General features: G+C 42.4%; 1 protein-coding gene across 4 annotated transcripts in view; it reads left to right on the top strand.

The window, feature by feature from the left end:
- Nucleotides 1-16,726, top strand: part of ALDH18A1 (aldehyde dehydrogenase 18 family member A1) — a 38,039-nt gene that overhangs the window by 12,917 nt on the left and 8,396 nt on the right. For 3 of the 4 annotated variants that reach the window (XM_064595082.1, XM_045878499.3, XM_064595081.1), the window contains 10 exons: nt 201-350; nt 439-543; nt 4,166-4,324; nt 4,737-4,827; nt 8,439-8,563; nt 9,408-9,552; nt 10,182-10,255; nt 11,330-11,423; nt 13,883-14,103; nt 16,165-16,302. In XM_064595082.1, coding sequence (XP_064451152.1) covers nt 231-350; nt 439-543; nt 4,166-4,324; nt 4,737-4,827; nt 8,439-8,563; nt 9,408-9,552; nt 10,182-10,255; nt 11,330-11,423; nt 13,883-14,103; nt 16,165-16,302 — 1,272 coding nt within the window. In that variant the 5' untranslated portion in view covers nt 201-230. The remainder of the gene's footprint in view (nt 1-200; nt 351-438; nt 544-4,165; nt 4,325-4,736; nt 4,828-8,438; nt 8,564-9,407; nt 9,553-10,181; nt 10,256-11,329; nt 11,424-13,882; nt 14,104-16,164; nt 16,303-16,726) is intronic. The other variant, XM_045878502.3, reaches the window with a different exon arrangement.

Raw genomic sequence — 16,726 nt, 5'->3', positions numbered from 1 at the left:
ATTCTCTTTATCAGATTTGAGTAGCATGTAGGAATCTGTATTTTTACCAGACAACCTGGGTGATTCTTGCAGAGCCAGCCTAGTGCTGATCCATAAACCGGCATTTGGGATCCACTCAGTTATCTACCCTACCTGAGTCCCTTGTGAAGAGAGGAAAGAGATGATACAGTGACTCATGCCTTTTCCCTCCTCAATGTCAGGTGTCAGTGCTCCAGAATCAAGGCCGAGAGATGATGCTGGTGACCAGTGGAGCCGTAGCCTTTGGCAAGCAGCGCTTGCGCCATGAGATCCTTCTGTCTCAGAGCGTCCGGCAGGCCCTGCACTCGGGGCAGAACCAGCTGAAAGAGATGGTGAGTGCTGCTTCCCCAGCCCCTGTAACTGGTCAGCAGGCCTCTTTCCCTCACTCCCAACCACACCATATCTATTTGTGTGTTACAGGCAATTCCAGTCTTAGAAGCACGAGCTTGCGCAGCCGCCGGACAGAGTGGACTGATGGCCTTGTATGAGGCCATGTTTACCCAGTACAGCATCTGTGCTGCCCAGGTGAGAGGCTCGCCATTGCAGAGAGGTGTGGGACCTGTGAAGGTGATTCCCGTGGAGCAGAGGTGTGATGAGCAAGGCTCTAGAGCTAGACTGCCTTAACTTCACCACTTGCTAGCTGGGAAATTTGGAGAAAGTCTTTAGGTCTAACCTTTTTGTGCCTCAGTCTCCTCATCTGAAAAAAGAAGATAATATCAGTGCCTACTTGAGAGGGTTTTTGGAAGAAGTCAGTGAGAAAATATAGGAAAAGCATTTAATGTAGCGTTGTTTCCAGTAATTATTAGCACTTGGTATTGTGCTAGTAACTGTTATGGCTACTACTTTAAGTGTTTATCCTTCTCCTGAAGACAGGGAAGTTAGATGTCTTTTTTTTTTTAAGGTATTATTTATTTGACAGAGAAAGACACAGCGAGAGAGGGAACACAAGCAGGGGGAGTGGGGAGGGAGAAGCAGGCTCCCCGCAGAGCGGGGAACCCGATGCAAGGCTCGATCCCAGGACCCCAGGATCACGACCTGAGCCGAAGGCAGACGCTTAACAACTGAGCCACCCAGGCACCCCAGGAAAGTTAGATATCTTTATTTCATTGTCTTCTTTGACCTCAGGCAGCTTGCTTCTCTTTGTACCTGGTTGCCTTATATAATAAATTTCTACCAAGCATTGAAAAGAGAGGAGTGCTTATCATTGGTTTTCATTCATTCAGCAAATATTTATTGAGCACTTATGGTATACCAAGAAGTATGTTAGTCATTGGAGATGCTGTGATAAACAAATCAACCATGGTTCCAGGCCTTATGAAACTTGTACATTTTTAGTGGTTGCCCCTGAATGTTCTAGAACTTTCTTTCCACATTGTTTTTTACCTAAATTTCCAGAATTATTTTTTCAGTTGTATCTTTGATTATCAATACAACTACACACTAGAAACACGTAAATATCACAAGACAACTAAGTCATTTCACAAAATAGTTGAAAAAAATTGAATTCCCCAAGTTACTGTCTTCCAACTCGTTTGCTGTTCCTGATCCTACCATTTACACAGATGTTATTTTACATATTTGATGTTGTTATGTATACATCCTTTCAGATTTTGGTCTTTCATTTCCTACTGCTTTTTCTGTTTCTTCATAATTCTCACAGTGTTATCCACAGTGACGTTGTGGTATTGTTCCAAAGTGTCCTTGAGTAGGTGAACTGCAGCAGAAAGGCATGGACTTGTCCACCTGTTGTCTGTAGCTGGGGACCCCACTCATATTTTTTTCTTCCTGTTAGCATAAATATAATAGAAATCTCAATTTCTGTCAGCCGCTATTATCAGCTCTCCTCTTCTCCACAATCCAATGGCAATTTCAGCCTTTAATTTTTTTAAAAGTATCTGGAGCCAGATGAGGAAACTTAGGTCTAGTAACTATACTTTTGTTTTGTTTTTTCCTGGGTATGATGTTTTTTGAGGGGTTTTTGTTTTTTGGTTTTTTTTTTGGTTGGTTGGTTTTAATGAAAGTAGCATTGAAAGTCGCTGCACATCAGCCATGGCTTCCATTAATATTGATGTGAAAGAGCTCTGTCCCCTCCAGTTTGCAACAGGCATCCATCTGTGGGTCCATCTCACACGTTTGCCTTCCCTAGGATCTTATCTGCAAGAAATCTTTGATCTTTGCCCTCTGTACCTTTTCCTGTGGTTCCTTTTTGTCTTTAGTAATCCTGTTTTAAAGATTATTATCAGGGGCACCTGGATGCTCAGCCGGTTGAGCATCCGACTCTTCATTTCAGTTCAGGTCATGATCTTGGGGTCATGGGATTGAGCCCTGCATCGGGCTCCACACTTAGCAGAATCTGCTTGGGAGTCTCTCTCCCCCCGCCCCCCCCCTCCCGCTTGTGTGCACGCGCATGCTCTCTCTCTCTTTCTCTCTCTCCTCTAAAAATAAATTAATAAAATCTTTTTTTTAAAGATTTTATTTATTTATTTGACAGAGACACAGCAAAAGAGGGAACACAAGCAGGGGGTGTGGGAGAGGGAGAAGCAGGCTTCCCGCTGAGCAGGGAGCCCAATGCGGGGCTCGATCCCAGGATCCTGGGATCATGACCTGAGCCGAAGGCAGATGCTTAACGACTCAGCCACCCAGGTGCCCCAAATTAATAAAATCTTAAAAAAAATAAAGACGGTTCTCAGTGGCTTTTGGAAATCTCCACCAAGTTATTCGTCAGGTTAAAGACTTAAACGAGTAATGCAGCTTATTTTTTCTTCATAAAAATGAAATTGATTTGCATCCTAACAGACTGCACTTCTCCACTTCTCTCTTAGGGCTCTTATCTTCTACTCCTTCTTTGTTAAACTGTTTGAGCAACAGGTATTTTCACTGGACCTTAATATCTCCTGCTTGCCTGTCCGACACACACGTTTATTTTATCATTTGACCTTTCACCCCCCATGGCTAGAATCTATATGCTTGCCTTTGACCTGGTCCTATTTCCTACAGGACTGACTTTCCTGAAAAAGAGTTCGTGATCTAGCCTTACAAAAAATGTGCCCCATTCCACCTTCCCCAAACCATCAACAGTTTTATTCTCTATCTCAGCAGCTCATATAGGGCCTGACATTTCTGAAGTACTGAATAAATTTTTTCCCAATTTATGAGTAGATTATTTCCCTTAGTTGTGTTATCATGGTCTTCCTTACCTCCATTTTGTGTATCATTAAGGCTGCTGTTATCTTCTCTGTTACCATAACCAGACCCTCAGTGCTTAACTATGCCTACCTTCACTGTCTGGGTACCTTCTTTCTTGACCGTCTGCCTGCCGCCTTTCCTACTTCAGCCACATTGCAAGAACCTTTTTCCTTAAACATCAGAGAGATTTCATTGAAACATTTATTCATGAGCTTCAGGGCTTATTACCATTAGTTTCTTGCTATCCTCAGTTACCTTCTCCTGCTAACCATTGCCTAATACTCTGATTTAAACAAGGAAGTGGAGCTGTCTGCCCACCCCCACATCCAGCTCTCCCCTGGACCTTTGAGTAGCTGTGCTCATCGCCTCCCCTGAACTAAGTTATGTCTAGCCCTTCTTTCAGTTTCTGACTGAAGACTCGCCTTCATAAACCTCTCAGACCAATCCCACACGCTCAGACAGTCTTTGCTGACCGGAGCCATGGGGACAGCACAGCCCTCTTCCGTTTTGTCTCCTACACTTCTTTGGGCAGGACAAACTTCTTTTGCTCACACACCTCATGTTTCAGTGCCTACTGTGGCTAGCCCCTGAATCCAATGCTAGGATACAGAGATATTTTAGAAATAATGGATGGCCATCACTTCCTCCAAAGTGTATCTCTCTAAAGTTCATACATTAATTTTCTTAATTCTGTAAATAGAAGAGATTTAGTAGCTCTTTGAGAATTAAAGTACTTTTACAAGAAGTCTTGAGCATCCTTAAATATTCCAAGTGATGCATTTTTTTCCCACCTCTAAATGAATTAGATAAGTATCCAGAGATGTGTGTTCCATTTCGATCTGTATGGGATCCAGAAACCTAGAGTTTAACTCCTCTCTTCTTAGCATCTTTTGTATGTTGTTGCTGTGATGTTCATAATTTCCCTCCCTTCTGCATTTTCAATCCATTTAATAACTTATAGATTTTGGTGACCAACTTGGATTTCCACGACGAGCAGAAGCGCCGGAACCTTAATGGGACACTTCATGAGCTCCTCCGAATGAACATCGTCCCCATTGTCAACACAAATGATGCTGTCGTGCCCCCAGCTGAGCCCAATAGTGATCTCCAGGGGGTAAATGTGGGTAAAGTATTCCTAAGGGTTGAGCATGCTGGAGACTAATGCTATGCTGCATGTACTAACACCGGAAGTTTGGCATAAACAAGATGGAGAAATTGGGACAGAAGCTGGCCTCACGGAGCAGTGGCTGCATAAGCTCCTCTGAAGTCAGGGGGGTCTCATTGAACAGGGTGAGGTGCTACAGTGATTTCAGGTGGTGCTGTGAGCATGGCTTGGCGTGGCAGTGGAGCGAAGGGTGCGTGTTTGGAAATGGGGTGGCCAGTAGGCACAGTGTTTTGCAGACAGAAGGGGCCTATAAAAGCTGTCATCCATGCACTCGGTCATTAATTTTGCCTGCCAGAACCTAGCAGAATGCTGTGAACACCTTGAACTGCCCAGTTCACTCACTTTTGACTTTTTACCTGCATTCCAGGTTATTAGTGTTAAAGATAATGATAGTCTGGCTGCGCGTCTGGCTGTGGAAATGAAAACTGACCTCCTGATTGTTCTTTCAGATGTAGAAGGTACAAAGTAATGCCCTTTCCTTTTATCTAACCTTTGTTTTAAATACTAAATGGGTGAGGGCGCCTGGGTGGCTCAGTTGGTTAAGCGACTGCCTTCGGCTCAGGTCATGATCCTGGAGTCCCTGGATCGAGTCCCGCATCGGGCTCCCTGCTCGGCAGGGAGTCTGCTTCTCCCTCTGACCCTCCCCCCTCTCATGTACTCGCTCTCTCTCATTCTCTCTCTCTCAAATAAAAATAAATAAAATCTTAAAAAAAAATAAATAAATAAATACTAAATGGGTGAGCACATGAATTCCCCTCTTTGTTTGAGTCCTTTTGGTTTTTTTTTTTTACTATGGACCATTATTTTCTGATCCATATGGTCTAACAAAGGGATTTTATGGCTCAAAAGAAGGTGAGGGAATCTGGGAGATACAGTTTGAATGCTAAAATGTTGTCATTTCCAGGCATTTCAGGTTTGTTTTCTTAGAACAGCCTCATACAGATACAATTCAAGTATCATACAGCTCACCTATTTAAGATTTATAATTCAGTTCATTGATTTTTAGTATATTCATACAGTTGCTCAACCCTGACAACAATTTTAGAACATTTTTATCACCCCGTAGGAAACCCCATACCCATTAGCGATCACTCCTCATTTCCACTCTCCAGCCCCAGGCAACCTCTCGTCTACTTTCGGTCTCTATGGAGTTGCCTGTTCTGGACGTTCTTTCAAAGTGGAATCACACAATATGTGTGCTAAATGAAAGAAACCTCTTTCTTTCATTTAGCATCATGGTTTCAAGGTTCATTGGTGGACGTTACAGCATCTGTCAGTACTCCTTTTCTTTTTATTGCCAACTACTACTCCATTGTGCACACGTACCACATTGTGTTTACCCGTTCATCAGGGGATAGACTTATGCTGCTCTAACATTCATGTCCACATTTTTGTGCGAACATGTTTTTGTTTTACCGAGGTGTAGAATTGCTGGATCATTTGGTAATTCTATGTATGTTTAGCCTTTTGAAGAAGTGCCAGACTGGTTTCCAAAGCAGCTGCATCAGTTTACATCCCTGTCAGCTCTGTATGAGGGTTCTAGTTTCTCCACATCCTTGCCGACACTTACCTCTTATAATCTGCCTTTTCGCTGATAGCCATTCGAGTGAAGTGCTCTTTCATTGTGGTTTTGATCACATCCAGTTCTTAATGTAAATCATGAGACCGATGATACTAAAGTGGAGCCACACTGCAGAAGTCCAGGCTGTGTGGCCACCATGGTCCTATATGTTAATCTGTTCTTCCCTGCTTTTGCCTTCCTCAGAGGGGTCCCTCTTGGTTCACTCTTCTCACTCTCTTAAGCTGTTCCCATTTTACATTTTGACCCATAAGGAATATGGTAACTGTGTCTAAAATAGGCCAAACCTAACAGGATCCCAAAAGGCCCCCATTACATTCCCAGGCGATCAGAAAAACCTATTTTGTTCCCAGCCCACACCCAAGGCAGGCTCCTTTGGCAGGACTTGTTTTCCATTTACACACCCGTGGTGTAAGATTAAGAGCAGGGAGCTACCTAGTGGAGGCAGGGGCAGATATAGATTGATTGAGCTGTCTTCTGCCCATGTGGGAAGTCTGATATATCATACATATGTATCAGTTTCTTTACCTGCAAGAAGTCTTGGTACCATGTTTATCCACTGTAAATTTGAAATCTCAGTACAGGAACAGCTAGGTTGGGATAAGAGTGAGCCACTCTAGAGAAGAATGCTTTTCAGTTAATCAGCAGATATTTATTAAATTTCTACTATGCACAAATACTGTGCTAGGTGCTTTATAAATGTCAATTTTTTGAATCCTTATAGCAATCTTGCAAAGTAGATAGGTTAGCTCTGCTATTCAGATGAAGAAATTAAAAATTAAGTTCATACCAGTTAAATGGTATGTCCAAAGTCACACAGTACTTAGCAGAAGCCGATTTTAAAACTAAAACTGTTTAGTTTAAAAATCTATACTCTTCCCTCTCTTCTAGGCTGCCTGGCAAGGTAAAGGACATGAGTTTGAAAGATCAATATATAAAGCCCAATTTGAACTAGACTCTAGTAAACATTTTTAATGCAGCCTCAAACACCAAAATTGGTCATCAATGTGATGGCATATATCAGTACTTTTCTTGTTATTGCCAAATAATATTCCACTCTGTAGATATACCGCATTTTAGTTGCCCATTCATCATTTGGTAGACATTTGAGCTATTATAACTAACCCTGCTATGAACATTCATGTACATAAAACAGGCTTGGGCTATTAACCCTGATTAGTTATCCACTGAATGTTGGTTTTTAGCACAATTTTAGAATTTGAAATATGCTCTTGATGGGTTTGAGAAGCTGCCATAAGGGAAAAAGAGGAGTAGGCAGAATATCAGAATGCTAGGCGCTCCTCAGTGTCTCTGGAGGTCTGGCTTAGAATTGTACAACCTTGCCCATGCTGTTTTTGTATGAAACCAAAACAGCCTCACAATCCAAGTTTGTGATCTCATAGCATAGTGCCTTCTGAGAAGACTCCAGCCCTGAATCCAGGAGCTGTGGAGTGCTGGGCTATGGTGGACAGAGGTTGTGAAAGGTGGTTTTTCTCTCCCTGTAATTGCTGCCATGGTTAGCCCTGCTTCATTCTATACTGGACACCGTTTTCCTCACTCCTCTGATTCCTTTCTCCTAGAGAGGACGTTTATAGCAGGGTTGTGGATTTGGAATAATGAAGCAGAGAAGGCTGTATTTTCACACAGGAAAAGCAGTAACTTAAAAACATCACTGCCTAGATGTCCTTGAGCCAGTCCCCAACCCTGGGCAGTTCCTCTCTGTGTCCCACTAAGGCCTTAAAGTGATTCCATTTTCACAGACCCATGACTTTTCTTTCCAAGCCTCCAGCTTGCTCTTTTTACAAGTGAAATTGTGAAGATTTTTAATCATGGATTGTATGCATATAACATTTCATGTAATTCATATTTTATGTTATTCTATTCAGTTATAAAAGGGACATATGCTTTGTGGTGATAAATCCAGACTGAATACTGAGTCGTGTACTCTTCTGCTGACTCAGCCTAACCTTCACATTGGCTTACCCATAATATGGAGAGTGTAGTCAGTGGCTGTTTCAGAGGGTGCTGTGAGAGTTAATGAAAACCTGTCTCCCATTTCATCCCACTTGGAGATAATCACATTATAGTATACAGCTGCTGTGTGTTTTCTGCAGTGGCTACTCGTCCTTTTCAGTTACTCCCTTAATTCAGCATCATAAGTAGCAGTGGCAGAAGTGAGGACAGCTTCCCAGTAGACAATGGGCAGGGCTGGTAAGTTTTGTGCTAAGGATATGGTCATGCCATGATGCTGGCAAGCATTCATTCATTAAGCCAGGTTATAAAAGTATGTAAGGAGAGTCCTCCTGTTGCTGATTTTCAGCATGGGTAGACTGTACAGATCCCTTCTTCCCTTTTCTGGTTAGAGCTGGTAGAACACAGAATTCATTTCATCAGTCACGTACAGAGTGGTTGGCAGGTGCCCAGGGCGTCTGTATTAGGGGACACTCACTTCCATTACATCAACATTACTGACTCCTGTCTGCTTTTTAGGTCTTTTTGACAGTCCTCCAGGGTCAGATGATGCAAAGCTCATTGATATATTTTATCCTGGAGATCAGCAGTCTGTGACCTTTGGAACCAAGTCAAGAGTAGGAATGGGTGGCATGGAAGCCAAGGTAAGGGTTTGATGCTCTTACTGCCTATAACAGATATAAAACCAAACAGTATTTTACCCTTTTTACTTTAGTGAGTGTTTGGGGACTAATGGTTATGATACTAAGCACATACGTACTTAAATGTGCACGTCTAAATATGGGTTTAATGCATATTGTTTATCTATGTTTAGTCGTGTCTGTGTATTTTCTTACCAAGATTACATAATGCATTCATGCTGTAAACTTGTGAAGGGCAGGGTCTATATATTTTTAATAATTCATAAATCCTCTAATGTTATCAGCTCAAAAGTTTTTTTTTTTAAGTAATCTCTACACCTAACATGGGGCTTAAACTCACAACCCTGAGATCAAGAGTCGCACACTCCACTGACTGAGGCAGCCAGGTGCCCCAGCTCAAATATTTCTTATGAAATCTTTGAGAAATTCTTCCCTCTCATTATTCTAAGAAGTGATACCCTTAAGATACAGCATCATATGTGGCAATGGCAGAGACATACAAAAGAGATACGCAAGCAAAGGCTAAAAGAACTCAGGATCAGACTCTGGTCAGACCAAACACCAGACTGGACACTAAGTTGAGGCACAGTAAGTCCAATGTAGAAGTTATGAGTCCCAGTACTAGAGAGTCTTAGAACACTGAGCACAAAGGGCAGATTGGCTCATTGTTAGGCAGCACACGCTGAAGTTGGGCTGGAAAGAGGGCACGGGCTGAGTGTGTTTTCAGAGCTTCTGAGCTGTTGGAAACATTTGATTGCTCAATATTACATTGTATTCTCTGTTTTTGCAACTTTAAAGTGTGGATGACTAGACCCTGCAAAGGTCTGAATCTAACCTCTCCTATTAGGTGAAAGCGGCCCTCTGGGCTTTGCAAGGTGGCACTTCTGTGGTTATTGCCAACGGAACCCACCCAAAGGTGTCTGGGCATGTCATCACAGACATTGTGGAGGGAAAGAAAGTTGGCACCTTCTTTTCTGAAGTAAAGCCTGCAGGTAAGTAGTTCTTCATAGAGTCCCATGGTCTGTGGATGATAGGTAGCCACACCATGGCCTAGATGAGACTGAAGACTGAGCTCGTCTCTAGGAATAGAGATCACAAAATCAATGTGTTGATATCCTGAATTCTGGTATTGTTTCAAACACTCTTTGTAAAATTGGATTTTGCTTTGCTTCTGTAAAATTTAGCTAACCTGCCCAACTAGGCTTCCTGTTTTCTCTAAAACCACTAATTTAAAGAATATAAGCGTCCATTTTCTTAAGAAACATTTGCTAGGCCCATGCTGGATGCCTAGAGATGCAAAGGTGCATAAGATATGATATGTACTCTCAATTGTTCACAAAAATAGAATTGCCATATAATTTACATTCAGAAACGCAAACACATTAGAGAATGTAAGCCAAAGTGGAATTGAAGGAACTCTACAAGATGTAAATTATGTTGTCCACTTTAGAAATATAGACGTTTCTTATATTTATGCCTGAGTTAATGTAGTATATTCTTTTGCCATTTTATTGGTCCAAGTGATTCTCTGGGAAACAAGCATACCAAGATACTGAGCATTTGTTCTGTGCAAATGCTGGGGTAGCTGTCCATGATCTGATGTTTGCAAATATTCTTACAGGTCCTACCGTTGAGCAGCAGGGAGAAATGGCTCGATCAGGAGGAAGGATGTTGGCCACTTTGGAACCTGAGCAGGTAATAACCCTAGCTAATAGTTTTGTTGGTTTTCAGAGTGAGTCGTTCTGTAAGGTTTAGTGCACAGTCAAGCCTGTCTCCCCTTTCGTTCCTCATGGCCCCACAGAGTTATTCTAGTTACAGGTGTGATTCAGATTTGTTCTGCCTTTGTTCTTTCTCCAAGTTTTATTTTCCCTTTTGTCTTTTGTAGCCTGAGACCTAAGGTTGCTTTTCATCACTATGATGTTTTGATCAAAAACATCATGGAAATGATGAGACCAAGGAGGCTCCCTAATCCTGCCATTGCGGGCATGGAAATGGAGAAAAACTGCTTGTCCTAACCCATCTGAATCACCTAACTTACCTATTAGATGCAAGCTCAGGAGCCTGCTCTCTAGTCAGGGTCCTGCCCACAGTGAATTGGCAGACACGATGAGTCTGGAAATGCGAGGCAGTCAGGTGGAAGCTGGGGATTGGCTTCTCAAGGCTTATGTTGTTAAGGATGGATTTGAGAGTGTATTTAGGTTCTTCAAGGGAGCACTTTGGCCTGAGAAAGAAGAGAATTTAAAATAACTACAAGTAGAGAAAGGGAAGCAAAGGAAGAGCTTAGCTGGTCTCTTAAACTACTTCCTTCTGCTCCTTCAGTAATCACACTCATTTGCCACACTTCTTAATCTAGGTGGGTAAGGATTGGGGTCTCTTCAAGCATCCAGGACTGGGTTTTCTCTCTTAGGCGGAATTCGTTAAATAAACAATTGTGTAAAAGAAAACTTACCTGGGAGATAACTATACAGCCAGTGATTTGAGTATGCGGAGATGGATATATCATGCTGATTCAAAATGCTGGCCCCTTTCTTGGGAACAGATTGTGTCTGTCATTTATCAGGAAGATTAGTAGTGAGAGAGGAAGGGAAAAATGAGGAGAGCCGAGGTGGAGAATGAATGATAGGAGGTAAGGAGATTTCAGTCAATGGTGACCTTGAATTTAGGAGCAAGGCCTGGCTCATTCAGAGGAGTAGGTTTAAAAATATGCTGTGCGTTCTTCTTGGATTAATGTGTTTGCTTGTTTGTTTAATGTTTTACCTTTCTTCCTAGAGAGCAGAGATTATCCATCATCTGGCTGATCTGTTGACGGACCAACGTGATGAGATCCTGTTAGCCAACAAAAAAGACTTGGAGGAGGCAGAGGGTAAAGACCAAGTGATTTGGAGTCAATGTTATGGAGGATTTCGTTTTGGTTTTTGTTCTTTGTTTTACTAATAATTCGTATAGTTTGCCGAAAGACAAGATTGTTATAGAAGAAATTATACATCATACATCATTTTTATTAAGAGTTGCTTGCTAGCATTCATTGGGCTTTTTCAGTTTATACATACCATCTCCAGCTCCTTTCCCAGATACCCTCCAAAGGGCTTTTTCTGTACCCAAGGTCATGAGCCATGTATTCTGTGGCAGTTTCAGGACAAAAAAGCAAGACTGAGGACCGCTTCACTTTAGACATTCCACTAATAGCAGCTAACACTTACTGAGGCCTTTCCATGTTGCCAGGCATTGTGCTAAAGGCTTTACAGACAGGATATCATTTTATCTTTATAGCATGGGACCTTTGAGTTAGTTACTATTTATTATCCCTATTTTATAGAGGAGGAAACTGAAGCACAAACAAGTTGTCATATGCCTAAAACCATATGGCCAGTGACAGATCCAGGATTCAAACCCATATGGACTGTGCATATAAAATTATTGTGGAAGTAGTTTGTGGGGCCTGTGATGAAAGATAGCATATCTCGTAGTTAATTAATCAGTGCATAGGCTGCCCAGAGTTAGCAACAGATGCCATCCACAAATGCCCTAAGGTGCAGATGGTAGAGTGAGTGATATGGCCGAACTCACATTGCAGATAGCTAAATATGTAGAGAGTCAAGTCAGCCCTCAGTCTTTCTCTCCTTCCTAATTCTCTGTATCTCTACCCTAAAAATTGGGGGATGATTTTATGGGGTTTTGAATTTCCTTTTCTCTTAAATAAATGTGCCTTAAATTAAACATCCAGATTAGTGGTGTTCCCTTCAAAGAAACCTTGCAAGGTTCATCAACATTACTTTGATTTCTTAAAATATTTTGTAGCTATTGCTTTGGAACTTCCTTCAGAGTATACATCTGGTCTTTTGAATTTCTGCCGCATTGGAAAGTCATAAAATAGATTTTCAGAAATGGAAGAAATCTTTGATGATAATCTTACCCAGTTGTTTAAAAGTAAAAGAATTAAGACCACTAAGGTTAAAGCTTTTGCTAAAGGTCAGACAGCTAGTTGTTGGCAGACCTCTGACTTTTGATCCCGGTTATGTCTCTCTGGAAATTCATAAGGACACACAGTGGCTTAAGAACAAAGTCCTGGGTATACATGAGCATGGTGGTCCCCTTTGACTAGGTAAGTCCATTTCAGGAAATGTATCCTAAGAAACTATTTCAAGAAGAGAAGACTGCTCTGTATGCAAAGATTCTTGGAGTAGGTTATTTATCACCCTGAAGACTGCAAACCTCAGTGTTTAATACATAGGTTTGGTTAAGTGCATTAAGCTATGTTAGCTCAGTGGAGTATTTAGCAGTAATTACAACAATTTTGGCAACATGGAAAACATACATGCATTGTGAGATGGAAAATTGGAATGCAACATTTAATACACTGTGTTTAAAACTTGTTAACACATAGGGAAAAGTGAAGAAAATGGATTGATGTAATTGGTAAAATGATGATACAACTTTTTTTCTTAATATAATATTGGTTCCTTCCCTCCTAAGTAGAAAACTTTTTATTATTTTACCTTGGTGGATGTGACTATAAAAAAGAAAGGGAAGGAAGAAAAAGGGGGGAAATTTTTTATCATCTCATCTCAACATTAACGATAGTAATGATTTGTGGTATGTGTTTCCAGGTGATTTTCCTGGTGTGTATGCATGTGTATTAGGAATATGTGTGTGTGTGTGTAGAGAGAATCACACCATGTGAATGGTTGTATTTAAATTTAAAGAATATGCCATATGTGAAATTATAATAATTCTATTTAAGTTTTTATTTCAAAAGAAAACATCTTTATTGCTTCTGATTATAAAAATAAGTCAGTCATTACAAAAAATTAAAATAGTGCAGAAAGATAGAGATCATCAGCAGATATCTCCGTGTGCACATGCATATATGCAAAATTTGATAAACAGGACCTTACCATGCATGTTTTTTTGTAGTTTTGCCCTTTTCACAAACTATATCCTGGACAGCTTTCCATATCAGTACGTATAGATCTATTATTTGTAATAACTGCATTGTAGCTCATTGTCTAAATTTTTAAGTTGAATTTGATTCTATTGTAAAAATGCTGTGACAAGTATCCTCATTACGTGCAAGTTTGCTTGTGCACATGACAGATTTCGGGAACTGAAATTGCCGGCACAATGGGTATTGGTGTACGTGCCTTTACATGATGAGCTACCCTACCAAAAGCCCCCTAGAGAAGCTGTATAAGTGGCATGTCGTCGTCTTCTCGAGACCCCCTAAGTTCATGTCTGTTCCTAACACAGTGCCGCGTGTTTAGTAAAGCAGCTGCAGCCTGCCCAGAGCTGCTCCTTTATCTTGTGTTCTTCACACCTCTTCAGGGAGACTCGCAGCCCCTCTGCTGAAACGCCTGAGCCTCTCCACATCCAAATTGAACAGCCTGGCCATCGGTCTGCGACAGATTGCAGCCTCCTCACAGGATAGCGTGGGGCGTGTTTTGCGCCGAACCCGAATTGCCAAAAACTTGGAACTAGAACAAGTGACTGTCCCGATTGGAGTCCTGCTGGTCATCTTTGAGTCCCGTCCTGACTGTCTGCCCCAGGTATGTGCCTGCCATTGGGGTAGGAGAAGAGTATGTTTTCAGGATTCGACATAAGTCTCCCAAAGAAAGTTTCCTTTTTTCTCTTTTTTTGGTGAGAAAGTCTTACCTTTTTTCCTCCCCCAAAGATAATTTTTGAGACTTTTCAGGTTGTTCTTAAAGTCATTTATGTTACTGATTCTTCCAGTGATTCCAAAGTAGGTATTCATATGTACATTTTACAGTTGAAGAAACTGAAGCTTATAGAAGTTACTGTTCCTATCACTTGTAAAGAGTGGAGCTGGGACTGGAGCCCAGATGAAACTTACATAGCACAATGCAGGAGCACTTTTCCGTGTCTTAGCTCACTGGGGCACTTTGTTCTCTGACCACTTCTAACTTCCTGCAAGGTAATTCATCTAGTAGCCGGTTTTGCCCATGTGAAAAAGACCCCTTATTGTTAGTGTCACAGATGGTCTCCCGTAGGTAAATCAGGAAAAAGAACTTTCAGTAGTTCATGGGAACTAGAATGCAACCCTCTTTAAGGAATTTGACATATCACGGTCTGATACTGAGAAACCATGTGTTAAAAGATTTTTCGAAGCAGCCATGCCTTGATTTACAAGGTGGCATTAGAGGGTTGCCCCGTTGGTTACCCCCTCTTCCAGAAATCTGGGACCGTTTTCCCACCATACTGACCAGCAGGATGATACAGCTCTTTCTTTGCACTAGCCTCAGAGTCTCCGAAGTTCTACTTAAAAACAACAGACAAAAAACCAGCACCTCTTTACTGTAGGGCACAGGGTGAGCATGGGAGTCTGACATGCTTTCTGGTGAATACTCCCTGACGTAACCTAAAACCAGCTTGTTCATCAAGGACTCCCATACCATCGGGGTCTGTCCTCAAGCCCTGCCTGGTGCTGGCACACTGCCCCCATTGCCCACACTCCTGTTTGCAGAGATACTCCAGTGGAAACTGTAGAACCCTAATCTGTTAGTAGGAATGGGTCCATGACATTCCTCTGCTCCTTTTCATCCATACCAGCTGATACTTCACATGGAGAAAGATTCTTCTTTAGCCAACTACAGCTGAGGTTCCTCCCCTGGGATCTTATCTCTGGATGGCATCACAGAATCCATGTATTCTAAAAGTTGTATGCAGCCTGGTGTGCTAGTGCATTGAAATAGAGAAGGTTTACATTAATTTTATAAGGGCTCCATGAGCAACAAGAACAAAAAAGGATTAAGAACTAATCGAGATTAACATGTTCAGGCAAGGTTTTTAGTAGTTTCTTTTATTACATTATAAAAATGGGAAGATTTTTCTTCATCCCAAAAACATTCAGAAAGTGAAGCTTCAGGCCTTGGATGATCAAGTCATTAGCTCTTTGCTGTAAGAGGATAGCTAACCCTCCTCCTGGGTGGCCTGCTTTTCACTGGAGTATCTCGGTGGTATGAGAGTCCTTGATGAACAAGCTGGTTTTAGGGCGTGTCAGACTCCCATGCTCATCTTATGCGCCCTGTTTGTGCTCCTTTCCCAGCAGTCTCTGCCACAGCTTGTCTGGGGGCTGGCAGGAGCTCTGGTCTTCTCCAGGTTCTCAGCACCAGGCATTTAGAACTCTCAGAACAGTTACAGGGCCAGAGTAGGTGTACATTTCACAGTTGGAGATGCCACCCAGCTTCAGCCAGAGGCAGCCGAGCTGCCTGTCCTCCACCATGGCCAGAGTGGGGACAGGGCCATGTGACGCCGGCCACTTAGGTTACTTTGCTAATGGTGCTGAGCAAGCCGTACAGTTTAGTTCCTGAGATCGGGTGCTTTGGCTCTGGAGTCAAGGCTTCTAGCCCTGCCAGTTATAAGCTCTGTGTCTTTGGGGAGTCACCAACTTCTCTGGGCTTCAGTGTCCTTATCTGCAAAGCAGGAGATGAAACAAGTATTTAATTCACTGGAGTGTTGGAGGATTAAACGGATTAGGCCTTATAAGTGATGAGCACAGTGCTTGGCATAGGAGGCGTGCTCAGTGAGTGTTAACTGTTCCAGTGATTGCTTTTTCCCTTTGGCTAACTGCTCCCCTCTTTGATCTGCAGGTGGCAGCCTTGGCTATTGCAAGTGGTAACGGCTTGCTACTCAAAGGAGGGAAGGAGGCCACACACAGCAATCGGATTCTTCACCTTTTGGCCCAAGAGGCCCTGTCAATCCATGGAGTCAAAGAGGCCATACAGCTGGTAGGTCCTTGGGAATGAGCCACATCAGGCCCAGAATGCTAGGTCAGGCGTTCGGGTGTTTGAAGCAAAGCTTAGGTCACCTAAGTCCAAGCCACTTGTACAAGCAAGCTTGACTGGAAGAGCGGCAGGTCCTGTGCACCTGCTGACATTGGATGATGCCAGAGGCTTCCTTTGCCCAGGTGGGCCTTCACTGGCTTGGGAAGGCCGCTCGCATACAGCTGTGTCCTGGCACTGTGATTTACAAGAATGCCTGTTGGCTCTTCATTCTTGGGGCATACCCATCTAGAGTATGAGGTCAGGGCTCTGCTCACTGGCAGAGTGATTTAGGGCAAGGCGCATGAAACACATGAAGCCATTATGCAGCATGTGAGTATGAGGTCATGCTATTATCACTATTGTTATTGTGCTCAATCGTCTCACCCTC

Source organism: Mirounga angustirostris, unplaced genomic scaffold (assembly GCF_029215605.1).
Source record: "Mirounga angustirostris isolate CCGP_5_RB_7025 unplaced genomic scaffold, mMirAng1.0.hap1 SCAF_6, whole genome shotgun sequence".
In the NCBI taxonomy this organism is placed as follows: domain Eukaryota; kingdom Metazoa; phylum Chordata; class Mammalia; order Carnivora; family Phocidae; genus Mirounga; species Mirounga angustirostris.
Note: the sequence above shows the minus strand (reverse complement) of the source record. Positions and strands in the feature narration are given on the sequence as shown.